This window comes from Pelophylax lessonae (assembly GCF_965119305.1).
Source record: "Pelophylax lessonae genome assembly, chromosome: 2".
In the NCBI taxonomy this organism is placed as follows: domain Eukaryota; kingdom Metazoa; phylum Chordata; class Amphibia; order Anura; family Ranidae; genus Pelophylax; species Pelophylax lessonae.
This window is the reverse complement of record NC_138769.1, coordinates 465,676,183-465,702,144: the sequence shown is the minus strand read 5'-3', so window position 1 is coordinate 465,702,144 and position 25,962 is coordinate 465,676,183. Positions and strand designations below refer to the sequence as shown.

General features: G+C 42.9%; 2 protein-coding genes across 2 annotated transcripts in view; one reads left to right on the top strand and one right to left on the bottom strand.

Annotated features, from left to right (window-relative positions):
* DCUN1D2 (defective in cullin neddylation 1 domain containing 2) overlaps positions 1-6,148 on the bottom strand; it is a 51,183-nt gene extending 45,035 nt beyond the window's left edge. Inside the window, exon 1 of the mRNA XM_082245283.1 lies at positions 6,024-6,148. Within this exon, the coding sequence (XP_082101409.1) occupies positions 6,024-6,026 (3 nt within the window). The 5' untranslated portion in view covers positions 6,027-6,148. The remainder of the gene's footprint in view (positions 1-6,023) is intronic.
* A 322-nt stretch (positions 6,149-6,470) lies between these two features.
* TMCO3 (transmembrane and coiled-coil domains 3) overlaps positions 6,471-25,962 on the top strand; it is a 145,395-nt gene continuing 125,903 nt past the window's right edge. The window contains exons 1-3 of the mRNA XM_082246275.1: positions 6,471-6,605; positions 20,684-21,204; positions 24,584-24,763. Coding sequence (XP_082102401.1) covers positions 20,767-21,204; positions 24,584-24,763 — 618 coding nt within the window. The 5' untranslated portion in view covers positions 6,471-6,605; positions 20,684-20,766. The remainder of the gene's footprint in view (positions 6,606-20,683; positions 21,205-24,583; positions 24,764-25,962) is intronic.

Here is a 25,962-nt window from a genome sequence, read left to right as displayed (position 1 = left end):
TTCACATAATGGAAGTCTATGCAAGTCGCTCCGAGGTCGCCCCGAAGTAGTACAGGACTCTTTTTCTAAGTCGGAGCGACTTGTGTCGCTCCTATTAGAACGGGTCCTGTAGCCGTCAAAGGACCGCGAGGGAGCGCGGCTTGTCAGGCTGACAAGTCGCGCTAATGTGAACCGGCTCTATATGTCAGTTATGATATGCTGTGGAGAATCAATAGCCAAAACATTTTGAATTATTCCACATTTAAGACCCTTTTTTACACGGGCTGTCCAATCAGGTCCGCCTGTCAGTTTTTCAGTCCGTTTCCATATGATTGCCCTTCAGAGAAGAGTGGGACTGTGTGTGCTCTGCATAGCGGAGCGGACACGGACCTGTCATCCACCTACTCAGCAGAGATCAGCAAAGAAATCCCCCGCTAAGCAAGTGGATTCCACTTAGCAGAAGCACCCCTGTGAAAGGGGCCTTATGGTTCGTACACACGATTCAAAACTCGGATGACAGATCGTCCCTTTTTTTTGCATGCTAAGCGCATATCGAAAATGGAGAGGGTACTAAAGTTACAAAAATTCTCGTACTACAGAATAAAAAAATCAGAAGTGATGTACCGTAATTTATATTGTATTTTGCCATGACAACTGTACTGATTAAACAAAAATCATATGATCTGGTATTGTCGAGAAAAATTTTCGTGCTTGTCTGATTTTATAATTTTGGAAGAACTGTCGTGATTGGCTCTTGAATACTCTGTACTAACGATCCGATTATCGTACGATCGCTTCAAAAGCAGTATTTTTCGTCCAATTTTCGGATTGTGTGTATGAGCCATTAGACTGCTAAAGTGGAACCAAACCCTCCGATCGTTTTCAGCCAAGGAAGCTGCCATCTTGGCCTGTTTGATCTTCAGCTGCCATGGTGCAGCACATGTGATCAGTTATGAAACCAGCCAACTGATGCTTTGACAGTTTGGATGAGACCACAACCAATGTGACAGTTACATTCACGGAATGTGCCAGGAATTTAATTGTTTTTTGAAATTGCTAAATTGATGGGTTTAGTTCCACTTTAAAAAGAAAACATTCACTGAGAGAAATCCAGGGGATGTCACAGCTCCCCTCCTTCCAGTGTCTGGCTGCATTTGGTCTTAAAAGCCAAACTACAACCAAAAAGTTTGCACAGAGTGGAGCAGGGTTAAAACTTTGTCAGTTTTTTTTTTGCTGACTGTGATTTACTTTTATTTCTTGACAAAAAACCACTGGGGCAAGACAAGTAAATGAGAACAATGACAGTAAAACTTTTAGAAGAGAAGAGACAAGTTAAAAAATGCTTTAGGTTTTAAAGCGGAGTTCCAGCTAAAAAACAAAAAAATACATAAAAATACCCCCGGGACAGTCAGGGCTAGTGCATTCCATAATGAATAGCCTCTGATCTGTCCCGGGTTGCACTTACCTGCAAGAAGAAATACTTACCTTGAAAATGTCTTCTCCAGCGCTGCCAACTCAGGTGTGGGCAGCTTGAAGCCAGCGCGATCCTCTTCTGCGTCCTCTTCGGTCCCACGATGCACTGCACCGGCCCCGCCGTCACTTCCGGGGCTGCAGTGTCATCCCTGCACAGCTTCTGGGCATGCCCAGAAGCTGTTTAGCAAGGTATGACGGCGCCTGCACCGGAACTGACGTCGGGGCCGGTGCAGGCGCATTGATTCCTGGGAGCGATGACGTTCAGCTCCCAGGAATCATTGCACGCCAGGAAGTGACGGCGCGGGCCGTGGCTGCCGAGGGGAGGAAGAGGACGTAAGGTAAGTATATTATCTTCTAAACAAGGTAAGTAAAAAAAAAAAAATTGCGGTTATCCATTTGTTTTTCAGGTGACCCCGGGCATGAAGATGGAACGAACTTTCATTTTCGGGTGGAACTCCGCTTTAAATGCTAAAAAAAGAAAATCCAAAAATGGTGCGCTAACTCTTTAAATCAGTAAATAAACAAATAAAATAATGAAACCTAAATAAAATTAAGGTAATAAAAACTTTCTGATTTAAAGAGACAGCAACCTTTTTTTTTTGTTTATGTTTATCCTATGCTCGGATATAGTGGGAGCAGCCGTTTATCTGTATTTAACATCAAGTGCAGTTTTTTCCTGGGTTTATGGTATAAGGTTTTTATTGCTCCCTGTGCAGTACTTTTTAGCCCATCAGAAACAAGGCATCTTGCTTTGTCTATGCATTGGGACTGCACTAGAAATAGCTACTAGCATAGTCCCACCGCATCAGGTGTGAATGAGCCCTTATGAAAATGTCGCTAGATTTACTCTCCTGCGCTGTGCGATAAGTCTCAACGTGGTGTCAAACCCTTATCTTGACATATTACTGCATGTGGATAATGTGCTCCTCGCTGCCCTCAAAAGACTGGGGATGTCCAATATGATTGTTGTAAGTATAGGAAACAAAGAAGGCGCGTGGGCCTAGCACATGGCATAAAACGGAGGTGAATGTACTCACAATCCAATGCTTGCATCATAGCTTAGACATATCATCTGCTTAAGTTCACAATGCTCGTAGACACATCAGCTAACGCGTTTCGAGGTTACTCTCTTCTTCAGAGCCTAAGAGAAGGACACCCCCTGGACTGACTGACACCTGCGGGTGTTGGAAGTGCTCTAGGCAGTCAGTCCAGGGGGTGTCCTTCTCTTATCAGGTTTTGAAGTAGAGGGTAACCTCAAAACCCTTTAGCCGATGGGTCTACAAGCATTGTGAATTTACGTATATGGATTTAAGCAGATGATGTTATATACATAGTTAGTCAGGTTGAAAAAAGACACCAGTCCATCCGGCTCAACCAATGTCTAAGCTATGATGCAAGCATTGGTTTGCGAGTACATTCACCTCCGTTTTATACCATTTAATAAAACATGTTTTTAGGTTAATGCGCTAGGACCACGCCCCTTCTTTGTTTCCTATACTTGCAGTGAATGAGCCCTTAAGCTGGCCATAGTTGGATTGAAATGGTTTAGCAGGCACCAGCAAGATTTCAGTCCATGTGTGGCCCTCCCTGTTCAAATGAATATGTTTTGTTGATTAGCAGCTGCAGCCACTGATCAGTGTATTCCGACAGCGCAAAATCCCGCTGTAAAAATATAATGTCCAAGGGAGGAGGATTGGATGGAGGATCTTTTTTCCATTCGGCCCTCTGGACTGAACAATAAAATATGGCCACTTAACTGTCCACATGCAGTACAGCAGAGATTACATATCATTCGTCAGGGGGGGGGGGGGGGGGACGCTTCCTTAGGCCCCTTTAACAAAGGCGGACCGTTCAGATCCGCCTGTCCGTTTTTTTGGCGGATGCATCCCTATGGGGCATCGGATGTCAGCAGAGACATGTCCGCTGACATCCGATCCGATCCGTCATCCCTATTTTCCATTCGTCCAGCGGATCGGATGAGAACGGACCGACGGTCCGTTCCCATCCGATTTCCCCCATAGAGATGCATTGGGAACTGACAGCTGTGTCTCCGCACACAGCGCAGAGACAGAGCTGTCATCCTCCTGCTCAGCGCGGGGGATTGGCGGATCGATCCCCCGCTGAGATAAACGGAGTCCGTCCAACGGACTCAGTGTGTGAAAGAGCCCTAACAGTGACAACAGTAGACCATGCCTGTGTTAATGAGCATTTGTACAATCTGTACAAACTGTGACTAACCATTAAGACAAGTGAGGGATAGCAAAAGAGCATTGTCATCCCATGAAAGGAAGTGCCTGAACAATAACCCTTGTGGCAGGATCACCAGCTATTATTCTAAAAGAAGCTGTCAATGTAAACAAACTGAAAAATAATTTTGAAGTTCCATCAACTTGTTACAGATGACATAATATTAAAGTGTCCTGTTTTATAAATCCTTTAACTACATCATGGTTAGGGCCCTGTCACACTGCTCTGTAGCAAAATTGTGTTAAAAACGCATATGCTGTGTTTCAGATGCGTTAACTGTGCTTTTTGGGTTGCCTGGATCTATGAAAAATCGACACGACTCAAAAACGCACCAAAAATAATCGCAGTGCATTTTTACCACAATTTTCCTGCAATTTCCATTCATTTTAATGGGAAGCTGCATTTTTGGTGTGGTTTTAAAAACCGTACCAAAGATGCAGCACAGAGGACTTTTCAAAACGCAGTGGTGTAAAGAGTCCTATAGGAATGAAAGGAAAACCTTTTTTTCTTGCAAGGTAAACGCAGGAAAAACGAGTAAGTGTGAAAGGGTCCTTACTTGGCCAGCCTAGATGGTGAGCGGAGCCCCTTCATTAGTGCAGAAAAGGAAAGCAGACCTGTAAAACTTTTGTATACGGTATGTTAACCAGGAAGCCAGCATTTTACTATGAATCCTATCGCCATGATGCCTTCATAGACAGCGGCAGGGTACAACATCAATATTTATCACAGATGAAGATCATCTATAACCGTAAATGCAGTCAGATACCTTTCTGTTGTCAGTTAAAGCGGAACTGAAGGCAAACTTTTTTTTCCCCCATTTTGGACCCCCTGTGGGGTTTTTCCCCCATTTTGGACCCCATGTGAGTTTTGTTTCCATTTTGGATCCCCTGTGAGTTGTTTTTCCATTTTGGACCCCCTATGAGTTTTTTTCCATTTTGGACCCCCTGTGAGTTTTTTTCCCCCCATTTTGGTCCCCCTATGAGTTGTTTTTCCATTTTGGTCCCCCTGTGAGTTGTTTTTTTTCCATTTTGGACCCCCCTGTGAGTTTTTGTTTCCATTTTGGACCCCCTATGAGTTGTTTTTTCATTTTGGACCCCCTGTGAGTTTTTGTTTCCATTTTGGACCCCCTATGAGTTGTTTTTCCATTTTGGTCCCCCTGTGAGTTGTTTTTTTCATTTTGGACCCCCTGTGAGTTTTTGTTTCCATTTTGGACCCCTGTGGGTTCTTTTCCCCCCATTTTGGACCCAATGTGAGGTTTTTTTTTCCATTTTGGACCCCTGAGGTTTTTTTTTCCATTTTGGACCCCCTGTGAGTTTTTTTTTTCCATTTTGGACCCCCTGTGAGTTTTTTTTTCTATTTTGGACCCCATGTGAGTTTTTTTTCTATTTTGGACCCCATGTGAGTTTTTTTTTCTATTTTGGACCCCATGTGAGTTTTTTTTTCTATTTTGGACCCCATGTGAGTTTTTTTTCTATTTTGGACCCCCTGTGAGTTTTTTTTCCATTTCTGACCCCCTGTGAGTTTTTTTTCATTTTGGACCCCCTGTGAGTTTTTTTTTCTATTTTGGACCCCCTGTGAGTTTTTTTTTTCTATTTTGGACCCCCTGTGAGTTTTTTTTTTTTCTATTTTGGACCCCCTGTGAGTTTTTTTTTTCTATTTTGGACCCCCTGTGAGTTTTGTTTTTTTTGTCATCTGTGTCCCATTGAGGAGATGATTTCCCTTGGCTTCCTGTGCTATAGCCACAACAGGAAGTGATAGGAAATCATACCAAAGTCAGAGCATCCCTGGTTGTCACCAAAACAAGTCTCTTATTGGAAGCTTTTGCCTATCCTGGTGACAACCTAAAATTTGGTATTTTATTTCACGCTCCATGATAATGGTAAACAGTAGGAATAGAAAGCAAAGAATCTCCCTAACAGGGACACAGACAGCAATAAAAACATGACAAGACTAAAATGAAAGTCCAGCCTTTAGTTTTCCTTGAATGCATCCACTGAGTAGAACGTGTGATCTGGCCATGTTTACATTGGAAGTGATGGAGCAGTATAGGGAAGCTGTGTGATGGAGACTCAGGGATGTCAGGGGAGTGATCATCCCCTCCCCCCACACCTGGGGACAGCTGACAGGATCCCCCCACTGTCCCTCCAGGTGAGGAGACCTGCTACTGCTCCCCGGTGTTCAGCAGGGTGACCTTCCTCCATGATCTGTACATGCAGAGGACACAGCAGCCCCTCCCTTCCTCTCCTCCAGCCCTCACTAGTCCTAACCCTCGGTACTAGCCTGCTGTCATACACGCCACCACCTCCCTCTACCCCCCAACCTACCATTTTATCTCCACCGATCACCCAACTCCACAGCTCGGAGGTGTCAGCGCGCACGCGCAGTCCCCACACTGACAGTCAGCCCCTTGCCGCAGAGGACGCCGGGAGTTGGAGTCTCTTACACCAAACATCCACACTCATGTGGCGGGCGGGGCTGCAGTAGGAAATGCTCCGCCCATAGCAACCAGCTAGGCGTGCGTGACGACGTGCGTACCCTGCTGTTCCCCCGTCACCCAGCCCTGACTGGATAGGTCTGGAAAGGCTCTCAAAAGAGAACGTGGGAGAATGAGAGCATGCACAGGAATAGGGGAAAGTAAAAAGAAATCAGTGAGGAAATGTTTACAATCACACACAAGACTATCCTCCCACGTGGTGTCAGTTGTGCGTGGAGGGGTGACGTGTACAGGGGACTACAGCTCCCAGAAGGCCGTGCGCGGCGTGTGGTGATGATGTATTGGGATGTGTGTTGTGGAAGTGGTGATGATCTGGGGTGTAGTGCCGCCTGGTGACGCTGGCAGTGGCTGTACCTGGCTGGCAGGAGGACATATGGAGGGGCGATGATAAGAAGAGCGGGCGGCTCTAAGGGTGAGTAGGAAGATTTTCCAGGCTCTGCTCAGCTTTACTAGAGTGTTATGTCTATGACTCTATGGTATGGTCCTCCCCTGTACACACCCACCCAGGAAGTCATCACTACAGCTCAATACACACCACCCGGGTGACTTCTCTCCCTCACCACAGTCACCTATTACATGGATATTCTGAGGGCAATTCACAAAGACTGGAACAGTTGTCCATGGCAACCAATCAGCTTCTAGTTATTATTTTCAAGGGTTAACCACTTCCATACCGGTGTTCTGCCAAAAACTCCAACTTGCCAAAATCTCCATTCATGTCACTTCCAGTGACTTTCCAGCGCAGTAATTGGAGATTTTGACAAGTTGGTGTTCTTACAGAACACCCGCAGCATATTCACTACAGTACACGATATAATGAGTGGAGATTGTTAGTCCGCCTGCTAGTAACCAACAACATGGCCGCCTCCGAGGCGGCAACAACATTTTTCCTCCTTACCCCTAGGTTCTGTCAAAACAGCTAAACAGTGTACAACTCCTCCTGTACCGTAGTGTATACTCTGCCAGTGTTCTCTGAAAACACCAACTCCTCCTGTACCGTAGTGTATACTCTGCCGGTGTTCTCTGAAAACACCAACTCCTCCTGTACCGTAGTGTATACTCTGCCGGTGTTCTCTGAAAACACCAACTCCTCCTGTACCGTAGTGTATACTCTGCCGGTGTTCTCTGAAAACACCAACTCCTCCTGTACCGTAGTGTATACTCTGCCGGTGTTCTCTGAAAACACCAACTCCTCCTGTACCGTAGTGTATACTCTGCCAGTGTTCTCTGAAAACACCAACTCCTCCTGTACCGTAGTGTATACTCTGCCGGTGTTCTCTGAAAACACCAACTCCTCTTGTACCGTAGTGTATACTCTGCCGGTGTTCTCTGAAAACACCAACTCCTCCTGTACCGTAGTGTATACTCTGCCAGTGTTCTCTGAAAACACCAACTCCTCCTGTACCGTAGTGTATACTCTGCCAGTGTTCTCTGAAAACACCAACTCCTCCTGTACCGTAGTGTATACTCTGCCGGTGTTCTCTGAAAACACCAACTCCTCTTGTACCGTAGTGTATACTCTGCCGGTGTTCTCTGAAAACACCAACTCCTCCTGTACCGTAGTGTATACTCTGCCGGTGTTCTCTGAAAACACCAACTCCTCTTGTACCGTAGTGTATACTCTGCCGGTGTTCTCTGAAAACACCAACTCCTCCTGTACCGTAGTGTATACTCTGCCGGTGTTCTCTGAAAACACCAACTCCTCTTGTACCGTAGTGTATACTCTGCCGGTGTTCTCTGAAAACACCAACTCCTCTTGTACCGTAGTGTATACTCTGCCGGTGTTCTCTGAAAACACCAACTCCTCTTGTACCGTAGTGTATACTCTGCCGGTGTTCTCTGAAAACACCAACTCCTCCTGTACCGTAGTGTATACTCTGCCAGTGTTCTCTGAAAACACCAACTCCTCCTGTACCGTAGTGTATACTCTGCCGGTGTTCTCTGAAAACACCAACTCCTCCTGTACCGTAGTGTATACTCTGCCGGTGTTCTCTGAAAACACCAACTCCTCCTGTACCGTAGTGTATACTCTGCCGGTGTTCTCTGAAAACACCAACTCCTCCTGTACCGTAGTGTATACTCTGCCAGTGTTCTCTGAAAACACCAACTCCTCTTGTACCGTAGTGTATACTCTGCCGGTGTTCTCTGAAAACACCAACTCCTCTTGTACCGTAGTGTATACTCTGCCGGTGTTCTCTGAAAACACCAACTCCTCTTGTACCGTAGTGTATACTCTGCCGGTGTTCTCTGAAAACACCAACTCCTCTTGTACCGTAGTGTATACTCTGCCGGTGTTCTCTGAAAACACCAACTCCTCTTGTACCGTAGTGTATACTCTGCCGGTGTTCTCTGAAAACACCAACTCCTCTTGTACCGTAGTGTATACTCTGCCGGTGTTCTCTGAAAACACCAACTCCTCCTGTACCGTAGTGTATACTCTGCCGGTGTTCTCTGAAAACACCAACTCCTCCTGTACCGTAGTGTATACTCTGCCGGTGTTCTCTGAAAACACCAACTCCTCTTGTACCGTAGTGTATACTCTGCCGGTGTTCTCTGAAAACACCAACTCCTCTTGTACCGTAGTGTATACTCTGCCGGTGTTCTCTGAAAACACCAACTCCTCCTGTACCGTAGTGTATACTCTGCCGGTGTTCTCTGAAAACACCAACTCCTCCTGTACCGTAGTGTATACTCTGCCGGTGTTCTCTGAAAACACCAACTCCTCCTGTACCGTAGTGTATACTCTGCCGGTGTTCTCTGAAAACACCAACTCCTCCTGTACCGTAGTGTATACTCTGCCGGTGTTCTCTGAAAACACCAACTCCTCCTGTACCGTAGTGTATACTCTGCCAGTGTTCTCTGAAAACACCAACTCCTCTTGTACCGTAGTGTATACTCTGCCAGTGTTCTCTGAAAACACCAACTCCTCCTGTACCGTAGTGTATACTCTGCCGGTGTTCTCTGAAAACACCAACCCCCCCATTCACACCTGTCCACTCCGTCGGCGGACTCCCGCTGAGCAGGCAGATGACAGCTCCGTTTCTGCTCTGTGTGCGGAGACAGAGGTGTCCGATCCCCGTTCTCATCCGATTCCCCCATAGAGGACAACGGACCACCTGTCCGTTCTAATCCGATCTGATCAGACGGATGGAAAATAGGGTTTCCATCCATCCGGATTTGACGGATCGGATGTCAGTGGAGATGTCTCCATGGACCTATAGGTACAAGTTCCAAGAGAGGGTTTACAGCCACTTTAATGTCATGCCCATCTTTCAAAGGTCATAGAGATGACCGGGGACCATCTGTCAGCTCTATAGTAAATGGCCACCGCCAGCCGATTCATTCTCTGGCTTGCAGATTGCACCAGAAGGCGGTGGGGGGGGGGTGGGCTGCCGCATCCCGCTATGCGATAATATCAACCGACACGACTCCACCCTACGCGTTTCATCATCCCTGACATCAGGGGCGGGGTCAGAGTACAACATTGCGCAATATAAACAGGACTACCCGGCTACAACAGTGGCTAGTGGCTACAACATTAATTGCGTTTCACTGACAGGAAAAGGAGGGACACTCCTCCCATACTAGTCAGGCATATGTAACCTGTGTGGTCCACACACAGGAAACTAAACCAACGAGCCTCACGTTCAAGAGAGGCAAGCTGGAAACGAACAACAATAAAGAACCTTAGAGTCCATCTTGAAAATAATTGAAAAAGAAGTTAAAACCATTTTACTAATTCCTGTCCACAATACCGGAAAAAACTCTTACCTAATTTAATAGATCTATTCCAGCATATCAGGACACAGCTCCATCTTGTGGTCAAAAAAGATACCATCATAATTCCAAAAACCCACATTGCAATAACATAATGAAGGAAAAAAGGAAACATAAAAGGGGAAAAAGAAAAACGTAAACGTAACGTAAAAAAAATAAGACAAAATTAAATATGAAAAAAAAAAAACAATAAATAAAAATAACAAAATAGGACAAAAAGTATACAAAAAATAAAAATGCAATCCCAAGAAAAATCTAAATGAAAATAAATAAGGATTTTAAATACAGAATACATATGGGCAATACAGAAAGAACACACATATATATAAATATTGATTCAACTGTTACTAATGAATGCATTTATATCCCATTCGACCTCAGCCGGGAGGCGTTGGAGCAATGCAAGTTGTCCCTTCATCCAAAGGGGTTTCATTAATTGTATCCCTGGTGGGGCACTCCTGCGGTGGATCTGTTGGTGTCTTGGCTCAACAGAAAGGTGCAGAGGTTTGTGGCTCGGTCAAGGTATCCTCTGGCGGACGCCACAGACTCGCTGGTGGCCCCTTGGGGCCAGTATCGTCTGATTTACGCCTTCCCTCCTCTCAAGCTTCTTCCAAGACTTCTACACAGGATCGAGGCAGAAGGGATTCCAGTCATCAGTTCGGACTGGCTTTTTCAGGCTTGGTATGCAGATCTGGTGTGGCTGGTCTCCAACGATCCTTGGAAGCTTCCTCTCAGGGAGGATCTTCAGTACCAAGGACTAATCTTCCATCCTGCTTTACAGTTGCGGGCTTTGACGGCTTGGCTGTTGAACGCCAGGTGCTGAAGGATAGAGGTTTATCTGAGTCAGTAATTCCTACACTGTTAAAAGCTAGAAAATCTACTTCTAAGAGGATCTATCATCATACATGGAAGACCTACATTGCGTGGTGGGAGTCTCTTGGGGTTCTTCCTTGCTCCTTCTCGATGGCTCGGATCTTGACCTTCCTTCAATGGGGGGTTGAGACCTTGCCGCCTTGAGACCTCAATTTGGTGCTTTCGGTTCTCCAGAAGCCTCCATTCGAGAATCTTCGGGAGATTCCCCTGCTTACGCTGTCCCAGAATGTGACCTTTTTGGTGGCTATCACTTCTGCGCGCAGGGTGTCGAAACTGGCTGCGTTATCCTGTCGTTCACATTACCTGATAAATTAACAGAGATAAGCTGGTTTCGCCCCTGTCCGTTCCTTCCAAAGGTCATCTCTGGTTTTCTTTTTTATGAAGACATTGTGTTGCCTTCCCTGTGTCCCAGGACTAAACATCTGCAGGAAATTGCCTTGTATACAAAGGAAAGAGATACACTGCTCAAGGTAATGGGAAGCTTGATGACCAACAGCGGTGCTCGCCCCGGCTCGCCTCCGTAGACAGTCAATAATGAAAAGAAACGGCTGCACTCAGATGTGGTCAAAATCCAAGTTTATTGGACATCCCAATGTGGCAAAAAAGTGGCAAGGTACCTTGCCACTTTTTTGCCACATTGGGATGTCCAATAAACCTGGATTTTAAACACATCTGAGTGCAGCCATTTCTTTTCATTATAGGAAATTGCCCTGCATGCCTTGGATGTGATCCGGGCAATTAGGGTGTACCTGGCAGCTACAAAGTCTTTCAGGAAGTCAAACTCTTTGTGCTCATGGATGGGCCTCATAAAGGATTGTCCGCTTCCTCTGCGACCATTTCCAGATGGATCAGACAGGCAGTGATTCAGGCCTTTTCCATCAAGGGTCAGGTTCCTCCTTTCCCTGTTAGTACACGCTCTACTGGGGCGTTTAGTGCCTCCTGGGCTTTCCGTCATCAGGCGTTAGTGACGCAGGTTTGCAAGACGGCCACTTGGTCTCGGTGCACACTTTCACAAAGTTTTATTAGGTTGATGTGTTGGCATCTGTGGATGCTTCTTTTGGTCGCAAGGTTTTGCAGGCTGCTGTTGAGAGGACTATTTGCCGAGAGGCATGTCGAGTATTTTGCAGATCTCGCTTTTTGTCACAAAGGTTTTAAAATTGAAAAAAAAAAAATACTTCTTTTTTTTTTTCTTCATTTTCCAAAACAAATGAGAGCTGCAAAATACTTACAATGCATCTTAGCAAATACCTTGGGATGTCTACTTTCCGAAAAGGGGTCATCTGGAGGGGGGGTTTTGTGTTAGCTTGGCATTTCATGGCCTCTGAAACTGTGATAGGTAGGGAGGAATGAAATCAACAATTTACGCTCATAGAAAGACTGAAGGCGGTGATTGATTTTCGGGGTCCTGTATGCAGCTAGATTGCCAAAAAGTCTCACGTGGAGTCCCCGTACTCAGAAACAGCAGAATGTATTTTGAGGTGTGATTCCACATATACCCATGGCATGTGTGAGCAATATATAATTTAGTGATAACTTTGTGTAAAAAAAAAAAATATATATATATATATATATATATATATATATATATATATATATATATAATGTAATTTTCCTGAAACTTGTAGCAAAATATTCCATGGACTCAACGTGCCTCTCAGCAAATAGCTTGGGGTGTCTACTTTCCAAAAAGGGGTCATTTGGGGGGTGTTTTAACTGTCCTGGCATTTTATGCCCAATATTAGAAGCCTATGCCACACATCACCCACTCTTCTAACCACTTAAAGACCAAGCCTTTTCTGACACTTGATTACATGAAAAAAATTTTTTTTTTTACTAGAAAATTACTTTGAACCCCCAAACATTATATATTAAAGCAGAGGCCCTAATGTTTTTTGTCACACAGTATTTGCACAGCGATTTTCCAAACTCAATTTTTTTGGGAAAAAAAACATTGTTTAAATTTAATGCACAAATGCACTATATTTTGCCCAATTGTTTGGTAAAATATAAAAGATGATCTTATGCCTAGTACATAGATAGCAAGCATGACATGCTTTGAAATTGCGCACCCCCGTGTAGTGGCAACAAACTCTGTACATTTTTAAAAGCCTTTACAGGTTACCACTTTAGGTTTACAGAGGAGGTCTACTGCAAGAATTGCTGCCCAGAACCTGACGTTTGCGGCCATATCTCACATGCATGTTGCAATTGCTGTTTATATATGACACATGACCAATGCGTGTGTTTGCCTTTGCGTGCAAACAGGGGGGTGACAGGGGTGCTTGAATTTTATTTTTTTATCGTTTTTATTGTTATCACAGGGAATTTAAATATCCCCTGTGATAGTAATAAGTAGTGTCAGGTGCTCTTTTTTGAAAAGAAATTGCAGTCTATAATGCCTCGTTTCCACTGAGTGGTACGGTACGGTTCGGAACGGTACACCTTGCGTTTCCACTGCCAATAGTACCCTTTCATTATAGGCCTGGTGTAGGAAAGCTGTGATAGACGATTCTCTGTCAACCAATCAAAGTTCTGCAGAGTGTAGCTCCACCCTGTTGGTACGGTACTAATGTGCTTGGTACCCAACGAAAGGGTCCCAAAAAAGTGGTACGGTTCGGAATTAGGGTACCATTCACAATGCAAACGGCATAAATAGCGTACCGTACCGAACCGTACCAGAAAGCTCAGTGGAAATGGGGCATTAGACTCTAAATCTCTCCCCTGCCCTTAAAACATCTGACCACACCAAGATTGGTGTGATAAGATGCTTTTCCAATTTCCCACTGGCGCTGTTTATATCTGGCGAAACCGAAGTCATAAAATGCTCGTAGCTTCCAGTATCTTAGGCCAACTAGATGATTGGAGCCATTCTAGTTTCCAATCAGCTCTATGGTCAGCTGATGGAACCACCGGCTGCAGTCTCAGGTTACCCAGTGGGACAAGAGAGCCTGAGCAAAACTGTGGAAGGTGGTGTGGGAGTCCCCTCCTACTGCTTGTAAAAGCAGTCTAGCGGCTAATTTAGCTACATTTTTGAAGTTAAAAAACCTCAATACTAGCAGCGCAAAATCCTACCATACAATAAAGTGCATACATGATTAATAATTTAGACTATTTCTCCTGTGCGTTTTAAAGTGGTAAGTCAAAAAGAGGGGTCACCCCCTTTTTTTTAAAATCATATACTGTACAATACTCAAACTCAAATATAATACTGTGCAATCCTCCAATACTTAGAACATCTTAGTGGCATATCAAATCCATACAAGTAAATATATATAAATGGTTAAATGTGTAATATCTATAAAGATTATTAAGGTGCAATGATTATAAATCAATAAAGTGCAACTGTGCTCTGTGCAAGTATCCATTCAGGGTATCCGCTCAAAGTCCAATCATAGTGCATGTACAACCTAAATTGTCCTAGTGAAGTAATCACAACCATGCAGGGGAGCAGTGATGGTGGATATCTCCTAGGCACTCATGCAGGGATGGCAGGAGTCAGAGCTTACCAGATGCAGTTGATCCTGTTACCGTATGGCAACCTGGATCATATAACGCTTGTTTCAGTGCTCCGGTTTCAGGGTACACTCTTGTCCACTCTCCTGGAAATTAGGGTATCCTGTATGTCTCAGGGTGGATGTTAAAACAGAAACAAGGGACTCCTCATGGTGTAGTATTTTCAAAATTAAAATCATGTAGCTAAATGACCGAATGCACTAATTACCGGATGGGTGCTGTATACCAAGCACTTCAGGGTGAAAGGTAAGTGTTTTCTTCCTGTAGGACGGTCCGGCATCCGGCGTGCGTTCCACGGCTACAATTCACAGTATTCAGCGTGCGTGTCAGCTTGACCTGTTTCGTCATTACGTTGAGGTCTTCAAAGAATTATCTACTAGGATTGCTTTTACATGAAAGCCAACTGCTGGCTGTAAAAGACGATACCAAGATGATGACTAAATCTGCAGGCATCATCCTGGTATGACCACTCAAAGTCCAGCAACAGTACCAGTACGCTGCTGGTCATTGTTAAGCATATATTGTACGTTTTTTTTTTTTTTTTTTTTCATGCAGGCTGTGGGCTGAACGAAAAAAGAGAACCTAACAGTTTCCTCCATTCACATCGATCAATGTGGATGAAGAAATCTCTGCCAAGAAAAGTGTTAAAAAATATATGGCGAAGTATTGGGGAGATCCTCCCTTTGTGTCCACCCCTTCACCTTTATATGCTTTTTTTTTTTTTACTGCAGAGGTGAAATCACCGCCTACAGCGCTGCAATCATTGGTTTACGTATATGCTGAGAGCAAACTCTGTTGCTGTCAGAACAAATCAGTGCTACAGCTGATGGGCGTACCTGCAAAGCAAACAATGGTTTAGCAACAAAACACAGTAACAATAAAACATTACAATATAATAGTATATTATAAAGTACAGTAAAAGTAGAAAAGTAGAGTAAGAACAGAAAATTAACTCAATAAAATAACAATTTTTTTGCTTTATTTTTTCATTTTTATTTATTTTTTTTTTACACTTTTTTTTTTTTTTGTAACTGTAAAAACAATTTAAACGTTCCAGGCTAGAGTCTCTCAAAATGCGATAACCATCTAACCTCTTTCGAGACCCTGTGTGAAAGTGTGCCCTAACTGTGCCATGCTGTACTCTATACTAATACTCTACTAGTGTGTGGTAGCGATACAGAGACCAGGTTGGCCAGGACAGGAGGGACAAAAAAAGCAGGTATCACGCCTATATCCGTGTTTTCTACAGACACAACATCTACTTTGGGTTGCTCTTTGGATAGAGGTACTAGAGAGGACACTTGGAAAATGCCTCTCATGCAGCCAGCTCACTGCATCTGGATTGTGAATTTGGGCCACAGCACGTTCTGGATACAGAAGGGCTGTGATGATCTCTTCCTGGAATTTTAGGAAGGATCCACTTCTTCCTGATGCTTTGTATAGCACATAAGCGTTCAGCAGAGCCAATTGGAATAAGTATACAGACACTTTTATGTACCAGCGTCTGGCCTTATGGGCAATTAAGTATGGCGCCATCATCTGGTCATTGAAATCCACCCCTCCCAAGATTGTATTCATGGACACAGAGGGGCTTCTCAACAACACCAGTCGCCGTTGCAATTTGGACTGTCGTATCTGCGTTAATGGAGGACAGAACGAAAACATCGCGTGTGTCTCCACTTCACTGCAAGCAATTTATTACACTTCAAGCAGGCTCTCTCCGCCGTCTAAGTTGGAAATCTACAAGCAGTTCGGGGAAGCCCCGGCAATTAGGTCGCACGGTGCCACATGCGTCGATTCCAAAATAAAAAAAGTGACTAAAAAGTGGCATGCTCGTGTAATAATTGCCCACTTAAAAATGGTACCCCTTTCCGAATAAGGGTGACACCAAGTCCCAATAATCTTGCCGCTGCTCCCCATGTAGTCTGGGCAGTTGGGGAGCTCCACATTGCTATCTTTTCCCTCGTAAACCCGGAAACTACATCTATAAGCTCTGGACGCAGGAGCTGGCAGGTGTCAGGGCTGATCCTGCTAATGCTGCGTTTTGCGAAAACTATACTAAACTATTGGGGACACTAGTATAGTTCTGATCAGATCAAAGATATTGATCTGTTTAGACACTATACTAGTAATGGAGGTGTTTAGTGTGTGTCACTGGCAATCAAAAGGTTAAAATGTATTACTGAATATGCGGCAGGTAATCTGACGCTATCCTGTATTGACGATAACAAACGTCAACGCTAAGTGATGTCACCTGTGACACTAATACAGTGATCAGAAAAAAGATCTGTACACTATATTAGTGACACTGTGACAGGGCAATAAAGGGGTTAACTTGGGGTGATCAGGCATGGGGTTAAATCTTAGGTGATGTATGGCGGGTACCCTAAACCTATCTGGGACTACCTCTAACTACCACTAACTGAAGTCACAAGTGACACTAATACAGTGATCTGTAAATTATCTGTATACTGTATATAGCGTACACTGTGAAAGGGTTAACTGGGGGGGTGATCAGGGGGTTAAATGTGTGCCTATGTGTACTGGTGTCAGTGCAGTGCTTGTGTACTCACAGTTGTTCTCTTCTCTCATGCTGGAACTGAAAATGGCTCCAGGAGAGAAGATTGCATAATTTCTTGTTCCTGTGTTTACATTACACAGGCACAGGACTTTCTACAATTGGTCAGAACCGATCACCAGGTCCAGGCCAAAAATCATTGGCCTAGACCTGATGACTGATTGGTTCTTAACCGAATCAGAACATCACCGCGATGACGGGCGCGCGCCCGACGTACAGTTACGTTAGTTCACACAGCCGAGTCACCTTGCCGCAGTAAAACTGCGGCGGTGGTAGGCAACTGGTTAATGCTCTATTTGCACTGTCTTTTCGCTTCTCAGCCACTAGGTGGGGCTGTATTTTCTAATTAGTGAGCTCTATGCAATTGGAAGCTGTAATTGCCTATTTGTTTTCTAATGTTTTGTAAATTACAACTTTGCATTCTTTTGTGAGTGTTTATGGAACATGTATGCCTCAATTTGTTCAAATAAAACTTTTTTAATTTTTTTTTTTAAAGATTAAGAAGAAAAAAAAAAAAAAAGTGGAATATTTAAAAAAAAAAAATGTTGGTTGCTTGCTGCATTCATAGTATTTCCCAGTCTATCTCACGGCTTAGCAGACTTGTATAAAGTACTCGAAATTTCTACTTGAGTAAAAGTACAAGTGCTCGATCAAAAAATTACTTGAGTAGAAGTGGAAGTGCTCGCAGAAAAAGTTACTTAAGTAGAAGTACTAAAGTATTCAACATTTTTTTTACTTAAGTATTGCAAGTAGTTTTTTCAAAAAATTTGCTACTTAAGTACTAAAAGTAAAAAGTACCAGTAGTTTTGAAAAAAAATTTCTACTCAAGTACTGAAAGTAGAAGTACAAGTACTGTGTTATGTAGTTATTAAAGAAAGAAGTCAAAAGTATGAACATCATATTGTTTTTATTATTTCAAATGATTTATTCAAATGATTAACCTGTGTTTGTTAGTAGTTTCTTGATGCACTTTAAGCGCTGTAGCACCATTTATTTGTTTGTTTCATATTTTCTTTTTATTGGAAAGATTTGGTATAGCAGCTTTTATTATACACAGCCTTTATTTTCGTATGCGCTGATTTACAAATGACATTATACACATTTTTTGAGCTTTATGCAACCTGCCATCTACTGTTCTGGCAGTGGTAATTTTTTTAAAAGTAACGAGTAACTATGCAGCACAAAAAAAAAATACTTGAGTAGAAGTATCGAAATCATCGAAAAAATGTAGTGAAGTAAAAGTAGAAGTAGGAGAAAAAAATTCTACTCTAGGAAAGTACAGATACCGCATTTCGGTACTTAAGTACAGTACTTAAGTAGTTCTACTTCGTTACTATACATCTCTGCGGCTTAGGCTGATAGTCAGGGGTCCACCACTCAAATGCCATGAAAACATAAACGGTTCTTGCTCAAATTGCTACATTGATGTTTTTGCTGTCCTTGGTGGAAGACCACAACAAAAAGCCCAGAAAACGTGTGTTTGTGATATGATAGTGGTCTGTAAAAAAAAAAAAAATCAGATAATGCTTTGAACCCTTTATCTTTCAGTGCTTTCTATGTTTCATAAAGATTGTTTGATCATATAAGAGTTCATGTGAGTGTCACATGCACGTGTGATACTTTCTGAAAGATTTATTGGGGGGGGGGGGGGGTATGATTTTTTTTTTTTTTTTTTTCTATGCAAGAGAATCAGTCACTACCGAAGTTCTCTGCAGGAATTTGAATATACTGTATAGTCTATAAAGTAAACCTCCCCTGCAGGTTTACATAACAAACTTTAAAGTAGAATTCTGGGCTAATCTTCACTAATTTGAAAACTGTTCCCATCACCTCTTAACACCTATAGTAACTAACCTGCAAGATAGATGCATATACTATTTTTTAAAGCCGTTCTTCACTCTGTAAGAAAAAAACAATAAAGGTCAGCAGCTGCAAATACTGTAGCTGTTGACTTTTTATTAAAAGGACACTTACCTGTCCAGGATCACCTGGGCAAGTTCTTCGAGTCTTTCAGTGTACTGGCTTTGCTGCTTTCAGCTTCACAGCTGTCTGCCCACTGTGCTCTGCTTTGTGAATAGTCCCATAGTCTTCTGAGACATCTGATGTGTCCCAGAAGACTGTGGGGAGGGGGGGGGGACTTCCACTCTGATCATGTAAGTGGGAGCAGGTACCTGTCAAACCTATGTACCTGCTCCTTCCCCCCAAAAATGATATGCCAAATATAATAGTGGGAAGGACTGAAAGCAGAACTCATTTTTTTGGGCAAATTTACACTTTAAAGCGGTAGTATCCCGCTTTTTGACACTTTTACCTACAGGTAAGCCTATAATAAGGCTTACCTGTAGGTACAATTAATATCTCCTAAACCGGCACGGTTTAGGAGATATTTGCAGTGCATGCAGCCGCTCATGCAAGCGGCGCATGCGCTCTGAAGGTCCGTGGGGACCTTCAGTTTTGCTTGTCGGGAGCTTGCCGGAAAATCACTCCAGCGCGCATGCGCGGGAGTGACGTCATCGCGGCTCCGGCCAATCACAGCGCTGGAGCCGCCGAACCCGGAAGGGACGCCGAGGGATCATGGCAGCGCCCGCAGCGATGTCCGGGGGTCTGTGTCGGGGCTTCGTTCTAAGGTAAGTAATACATAATGAGCTAGTATGCGATGCATACTAGCTCGTTATGCCTTTGTCTTGCAGGTTTTTTTTTTTTTTGGGTGTACAACCGCTTTAAGGCTCTCTGGTCCAGTCATGTGATTGACTTCTGTGTGTCAGGGAGCATCGGCTACAGGAGAGTAAGGGGGAAAGCCGACAATGAATTGGCCATAGTAAGCCTATGGGTGACAATAGTTAGCTGCTAGGACTGCATTTACAAGAAAGCCAACCGCTGGCTCTAAAAAAACGGTACCGGGGTGATGCCTACAGCTGCAGGCATCATGCCGGTATAACCAATTGAGGTATGTCGCTGGTCCGGAAGTGGATACCACTTTAAGCCTGCAGAATTATAATTGAAAAGTTTAAAAATGAAAATGATTTTTTTTTTTTAAACCTATGCTTGCATTTCTCTCATAATTTTCACAGGTGCTAGCAATTAAGCAGTTGTATCTAAATCGGTTTAACTTTGATTACATTCAACCTTAGTGCTCCTTAGAAATATTTAAAAAAAAAATGATAAGCAGCACTCTACTCTTAGCTCTGCTTGCCGTATTTATTAGTGGTCAACACAGTGACTGCATACAGCAATGTTTCCAATTGGAGGCCAATGTGTTTGACCTCTCCTGGCCTGCTCACAAGGATGGCTGGTTCCCAGGTGATGACATTGTTGTATGCAGTCACTTTAACAACTAATAAAAAAAGCAAGAGGAGACGAGTGGAGTGTGGCTGATACATTTTTTAATATTTCTCATGAGGCAGTCTACAGTGGTCCGGCACCCAAATTGTCCATGTACAGGAGGGGCGAGTGTTGAGTGGAGCTGTGGATTCAGGTTGCCTGTGTCCCCCTATAGTAAATTAACATTTGAACTTGCATGTGAAAATGACAGTTGTAGAATGAATATTTTCAGTAACAGTTTGCTATGAGGTTGTATGGGCAAATTAGCATGGAAGACAATAAAATTATGACCCAGAATGAAGGCCAAAAGAGTTCATAAAGCAACCTTGGCAGAAACAATGTTGAATTATGAGATCGCATGTTGCATAATTTTTTTCTTCAAAAATAAAATAAAAGTAAATGTAATTTCTCCAATCTTTTTTTCCTAGAAATTTAAGCCATGCGCAAAATATTAAGGCCATCTGGAGAGTCTGATTTTCAATGTCATCATTGCCAGTAGCAGAAAGAAGCCATGAAGTTTTACATTGTATGGGTTTTACCTCTGCAGCTATGTTACCACCTGATGCATGCAGCAGAGCATGAAGGGGTAGCTAAACATGCCATCAAGCTACATCGAGGCAAGGGAGCAACGGCCAGCCAAAAAAAGGAGTGGCTCCTCAATAACTGCCGAAAACTGTCTGGGCTATTACATCAGAAGCATGTGGTGCTTAATAAACTAAAAAATGCTATCAAAGCTGTAGAAAAAGACCCCGGATTGTCTCCTGAAGAGAAACTCTTTCAAGTGCACACATTTGAAATCTTCCAGAAGGAGCTAAATGAGAGTGAGAACTCTGTGTTTCAAGCAGTTAATGGGCTACGCAGGGCATTGCAAGGAGATTACAAAGATGTGGTGAACATGAAAGAAAGTAGCAGACAGAGGCTGGAAGCTTTAAGGGAAGCTGCCATAAAGGTTTGTAATGTTTGACCAGACACTTGAACACCAAATACACTTACTGAAAAAAGTGACGCCTGACCATCACACTACAACCATGGCACTGTCATGTTGGGTCAGAAAATTAGCATTAGCAGTACCCTTCACTGGAAACACCTGAACGCAATAATTCAAGTACTTTTGACTTTTGGTATTGTAGATGTGATGGGCAGTTGTCCAGAATATTCTTTCTTTTTCCTTGCTTGTGATTGGGTATCCTTTTCAAAGTGGAACATAACTACAATCACCAAGGTCTGGGGAAAATTTCTTTGCAAATTACAAAGTGAACAGCCTATTTGCCTTTAGTAAATCAAACCCTTGGGCAGGCCGCAGACGGTGCACATTTCGTTGCCGTAAAGAAGTTTGCACGCTTCCCCCAGCAACACAGACAGTGTTGATGGGAATCCCTACTACAAAGCAATTGTCTTCTCCCGGTGGAGGGGGGGGGAGCAAGGGAAGCCATCTCTACCAGGAAAAGACAGTTCTTATCATTCTCAGCTATAGCAGCAGCTTGTAATACTTGCAAGTGAATCCGACAGGCTAGTTGTACCCAAATTGATCGATCAACTTGGTACATTCAGCCTGCCCATTAATGGTTCGATACTTGGCCGCTTCCTGCTAACCCCGGCCCGAGATTCAAGCCGTCTATGGCCAGCCTTGGTGTTTGAAAATATGAATGATGCTTAAATCAGAACTCCGGGAAATTATTTTTTTCTATGTAGTGGAACTGTGCTCACATTGCATGGGTTACCTGCTCGTTTTGTCCAGGGGCACACAAAGGCTATACTCACCCAATCTTTCTGTCCTGTGGTGGGTTGTTCCTGACATTCTCAAGTGATGACGTCAGGAACAGTCCACCGCACTATACTGCTAGCGTGCAGAGGGACAGGAGTGGCGGGGACCAGTCTTGCACTTGGAGGATCGATGGATTAGTAAGTATATCTCCATTCTCCTCACCCCCTAGACAAAAATGAGCAGTTAACACCTCACTGCATAGGGAAAGAAAATCCTGGAATTCTTTAAGGAAACCTTTCAGAAACTCTGATAGCTCTAACTGAGAATATTAAAAAATGTTTGCCCAATAAACAGGATACTCATCATCTAAGCAGAGCTGACCAAGGTTACATGCTTTGTCAAAACTCAGAAAGTCCCATGCAAGCTCAACCATTGCTCACTCAATCAATTTTTTATTTTTATTTTTTGCTATCTGTGTCAGGAAGATTTTCTTTTACTTCCTGGCCCATAGCAGGAGTAAAAAAATGTTTCCACCTAGAAGTGATATCCCCTCTTAGACAGTTGTCACAGGAACAGATGTCCCAATTGGAAGATTTTCACTTACATCCTGTTCCTGTGACAACTCTAAAATGTTTGGATTTCTCACCACTTTCTCTACTAGAGACAATAGTCACTAGGACAAGTAGAGATGTTGAATCTCTCCAGCAGAAAGACCGCAAAAAAAAAAAAATGAGGGTTTTCAGCACTCTATTCAAAACTATAAAAAAAAAATTGACCTAAACTTCTCAAACCTAAGTGAAAAAACCTACATCCCCATATAGCTTTATTGATACTGTTTTAGTCAAATTGTCATTTAGGATTCATGCACATGTAGAATTTATAGGCTTTTTCTATGCCTATTGTACATTTCTTGGCGTTTTCCCACTCCTGGGGAGCCTCACGTGCCGCATACAGCCTTCCGTGCCAGTTAATGGCTTTACTTGGCTGTATTCTTACAGATGTGTTCAACATATTTTCATAACGCAAACACATCCACATGCATTCTTGGGTAAACTAATGCAAAAGAAGCATTCGGTTTACAAGAGTACAATTGTTTATTTGTATGGCAGGCAATACCCAGGAAAGTGCCACAAAATGCATGCTGGGCACAGAAATTGCTTATAAACTCTTTATGTGCATGAACCCTTCAATATTGTAGCATGAAAATGGCCAGTAAATAAAACGCATGCTATTCCAGGTTTGTAGCTGGCCTCCATATTCTCTAATCCCTACAGGTTACTATAAGTGACAGGTCAATCTGTGCTTCCCTTCGTCGCTCCATCACTGCCACTGCAATCATTTCCCTACACAGGAGTTACATCGTCCGAACACCAATGTTTTACCAATGTTGGCATTGTAGACTGCATTTTGCATGTGGGGCAGTCAGTGTTTAATTAAAAATGAATTGTTAGCAGATAGCGAAAGAAGTTTTATAGCAAAAGAGCCACTCGATCTCTTCTACCATAAAGCTCCACCTGCATACTTTTTTTTATTTTGACTTTAGTACTGCTTTACGTAATATTATTATATAGTGTCTTATTCAACCATCAGGGGGTGCCCTAGTTTCCTGTTCAACCTTTTAAGCTTTCAGAAATGCTGAAGTAAGGCCAGCTCACCAATAATTCATCAAAGTATAGTATCATTACTTATCTGAGGGATCAGTAGAAGGTTTTACAGTAGAACTCTAATAATTTTCACATTTTTAGATTTATCCCACCAGGTTTTTTTTCTTTTTTTTTTGCCAATCTTCACTCACCCTTTACAGGTTTTAACATTCTCCCCAATTTCCTACTCCGTTCAGAGCCAGCAGTCCAATGACACTCGTATCATTCTGCCCATTTCCTCACGAGCCCAGCCTTTCAGTTACACACCCGCTCCTTCCTTTTTCCCCCAGGGGTGTGTTATAATGCAGGTTGGACTCATAGTACTCCAGGACTGAATGGTGCTCAGATGAATTGGAAGCGCCACTCAATCCTGAAAGAATGATTGCCCCCACCCCAATGCTGCCAGAGGCAGAAGAAGCTGCTGTGACATCACTGTCCTGGCTAGAAGATTGCAGTAAACAAGGTATAACTCTTGGGTGCTTCAGGGGGGTGCGAGGAGGTGGATGATGGTGGTAGAGGGGGGTCATAATGCTTAAGTTGTACTTAAATCTGAAAGAGAACTGCAAAGCAATCTTTGTTTGCTATTGCCTCTAGTGCTAACCTGTAGTGCTATCGAAATCCAAAATCATATATCGTTTATTTGTAAAAAAAAAAAAAAAAAAGAGTGTTTATATGCAGGATTTATAATCAAAATTTATAAACGGTCTAAAAACATTTAAACTTATATAGGCCAAAATAGTTTCCCACCTTTTTGAAGTTAATTTAAATGAACTTTCTGTTTTACGACAGTTGCAGTGTCCCACAGGTAGTGCTTCACAGATTGATTTTAGTTTTGCCAGTTTTACATTTGTTGTGCTCTATATAGACACATCTACCTATAGTGGCATTTTTCTTATAAATGTCTTAGAATTTAAGTGGACATTTTTTGCTGTCCATATTTATTTGTGCTGTGTGCTTAATTACTGACATTACTTTTCTAGGAAGAGCAAGAATATGTGGAACTTCTTGCAGCTGAAAAACATCAGGTCGAAGCACTCAAGAACATGCAACACCAAAATAAAAGTCTTTCTATGCTTGATGAGATCCTTGAAGATGTAAGAAAAGCCGCTGATAGGCTCGAGGAAGAGATTGAAGACCATGCTTTTGATGACAATAAGTCTGTAAGTATTGCGCTATACCATGTTGGAGCAAAGTTTGATTACATTTTTTTAAATAGGAATGAGACCGTGGTCTTGTGCGTATTTTAGATCTGGACTATGTGAACGAACAAAAGTGTACCAATGTATTGGACATGGTGGAATTTGGAAGCACCAGTGGTATGAACAAAGTCTGCTTATTGATTAATACTATACTGTGATGGACTAAATAACATAGAGCTCACTGTTCATGGTGGAGTATATAACATACTACAGTAGAAAGAATGGAGAAGTCTGGTGTATGCCATGCTGTGTGTGGAGGGGACACCTACAGTGCATCCTTGCACGCTTCGGGTATACACCCCAAACAACTCATAGCAGCTTTAGAGCTCCCATTTGTGGATCAACATGCAGACACTTGTCAGGGTCCAGGCAGATCTGTGCATTCTGGTAAGCAGCCTTCATTTTTTCAGGGCTTCTCCCTGATCTGAAGCACTGCCCACTTCTTCTATACATCACTTCACTGCCCTTCCCAAAGCTGGTCCTGTTCATGTTTCTTGGGTTTTGTATTCGTAATAACAATGGTATTGGTATTCAATCATGTGGCCTTGGTGTACCATCTGTTGTTTGACTATCCATAAGCTGCCCATTCATGGTGGTTGTTTTTTTTTTTTTTTTCATCCAGCACCCGAACATTAAAAACCAGACCTGATTAGCTTAGCCGATCCACACATTCATGTGGATGTGGGAATCGTCTCCACTGTGTCTTTGTATTCTGACAGTGAGGAGACGCCCACCCCCCCCCCCCCCCCCGCCACACCTTCCCACTTTCAGAATACAATGATCAGCGAATAGATATGTGGGGTTACAAAAAGCAACAAAGGAGGTTATATTTTTCGAAACTGCCTAAACAGCCATTTTACTGGAGGTCAACCCAAATAGAGAACTGAGACCACAAAAGAGTAGAGAGTGTTTAGGAATGGCCCACCGGTATTTTGATCAGACATAAAAAGCAGTCAAGATAATAGCATTAAAAAACATTTCTCATATTTATTACAGAGTTTAAAACAAACAGTATTTCTTCAGCATCAAAATGAGATCCAATTTCTTATACAAAGATACATGCATGGAAAACTACTGTCATATGTCAAGTTGACATGTTTTGCAGTATATACAGCTTCTTCAGGACTTTTTACTTGTATGTAAAATATATTTTCTCTAAC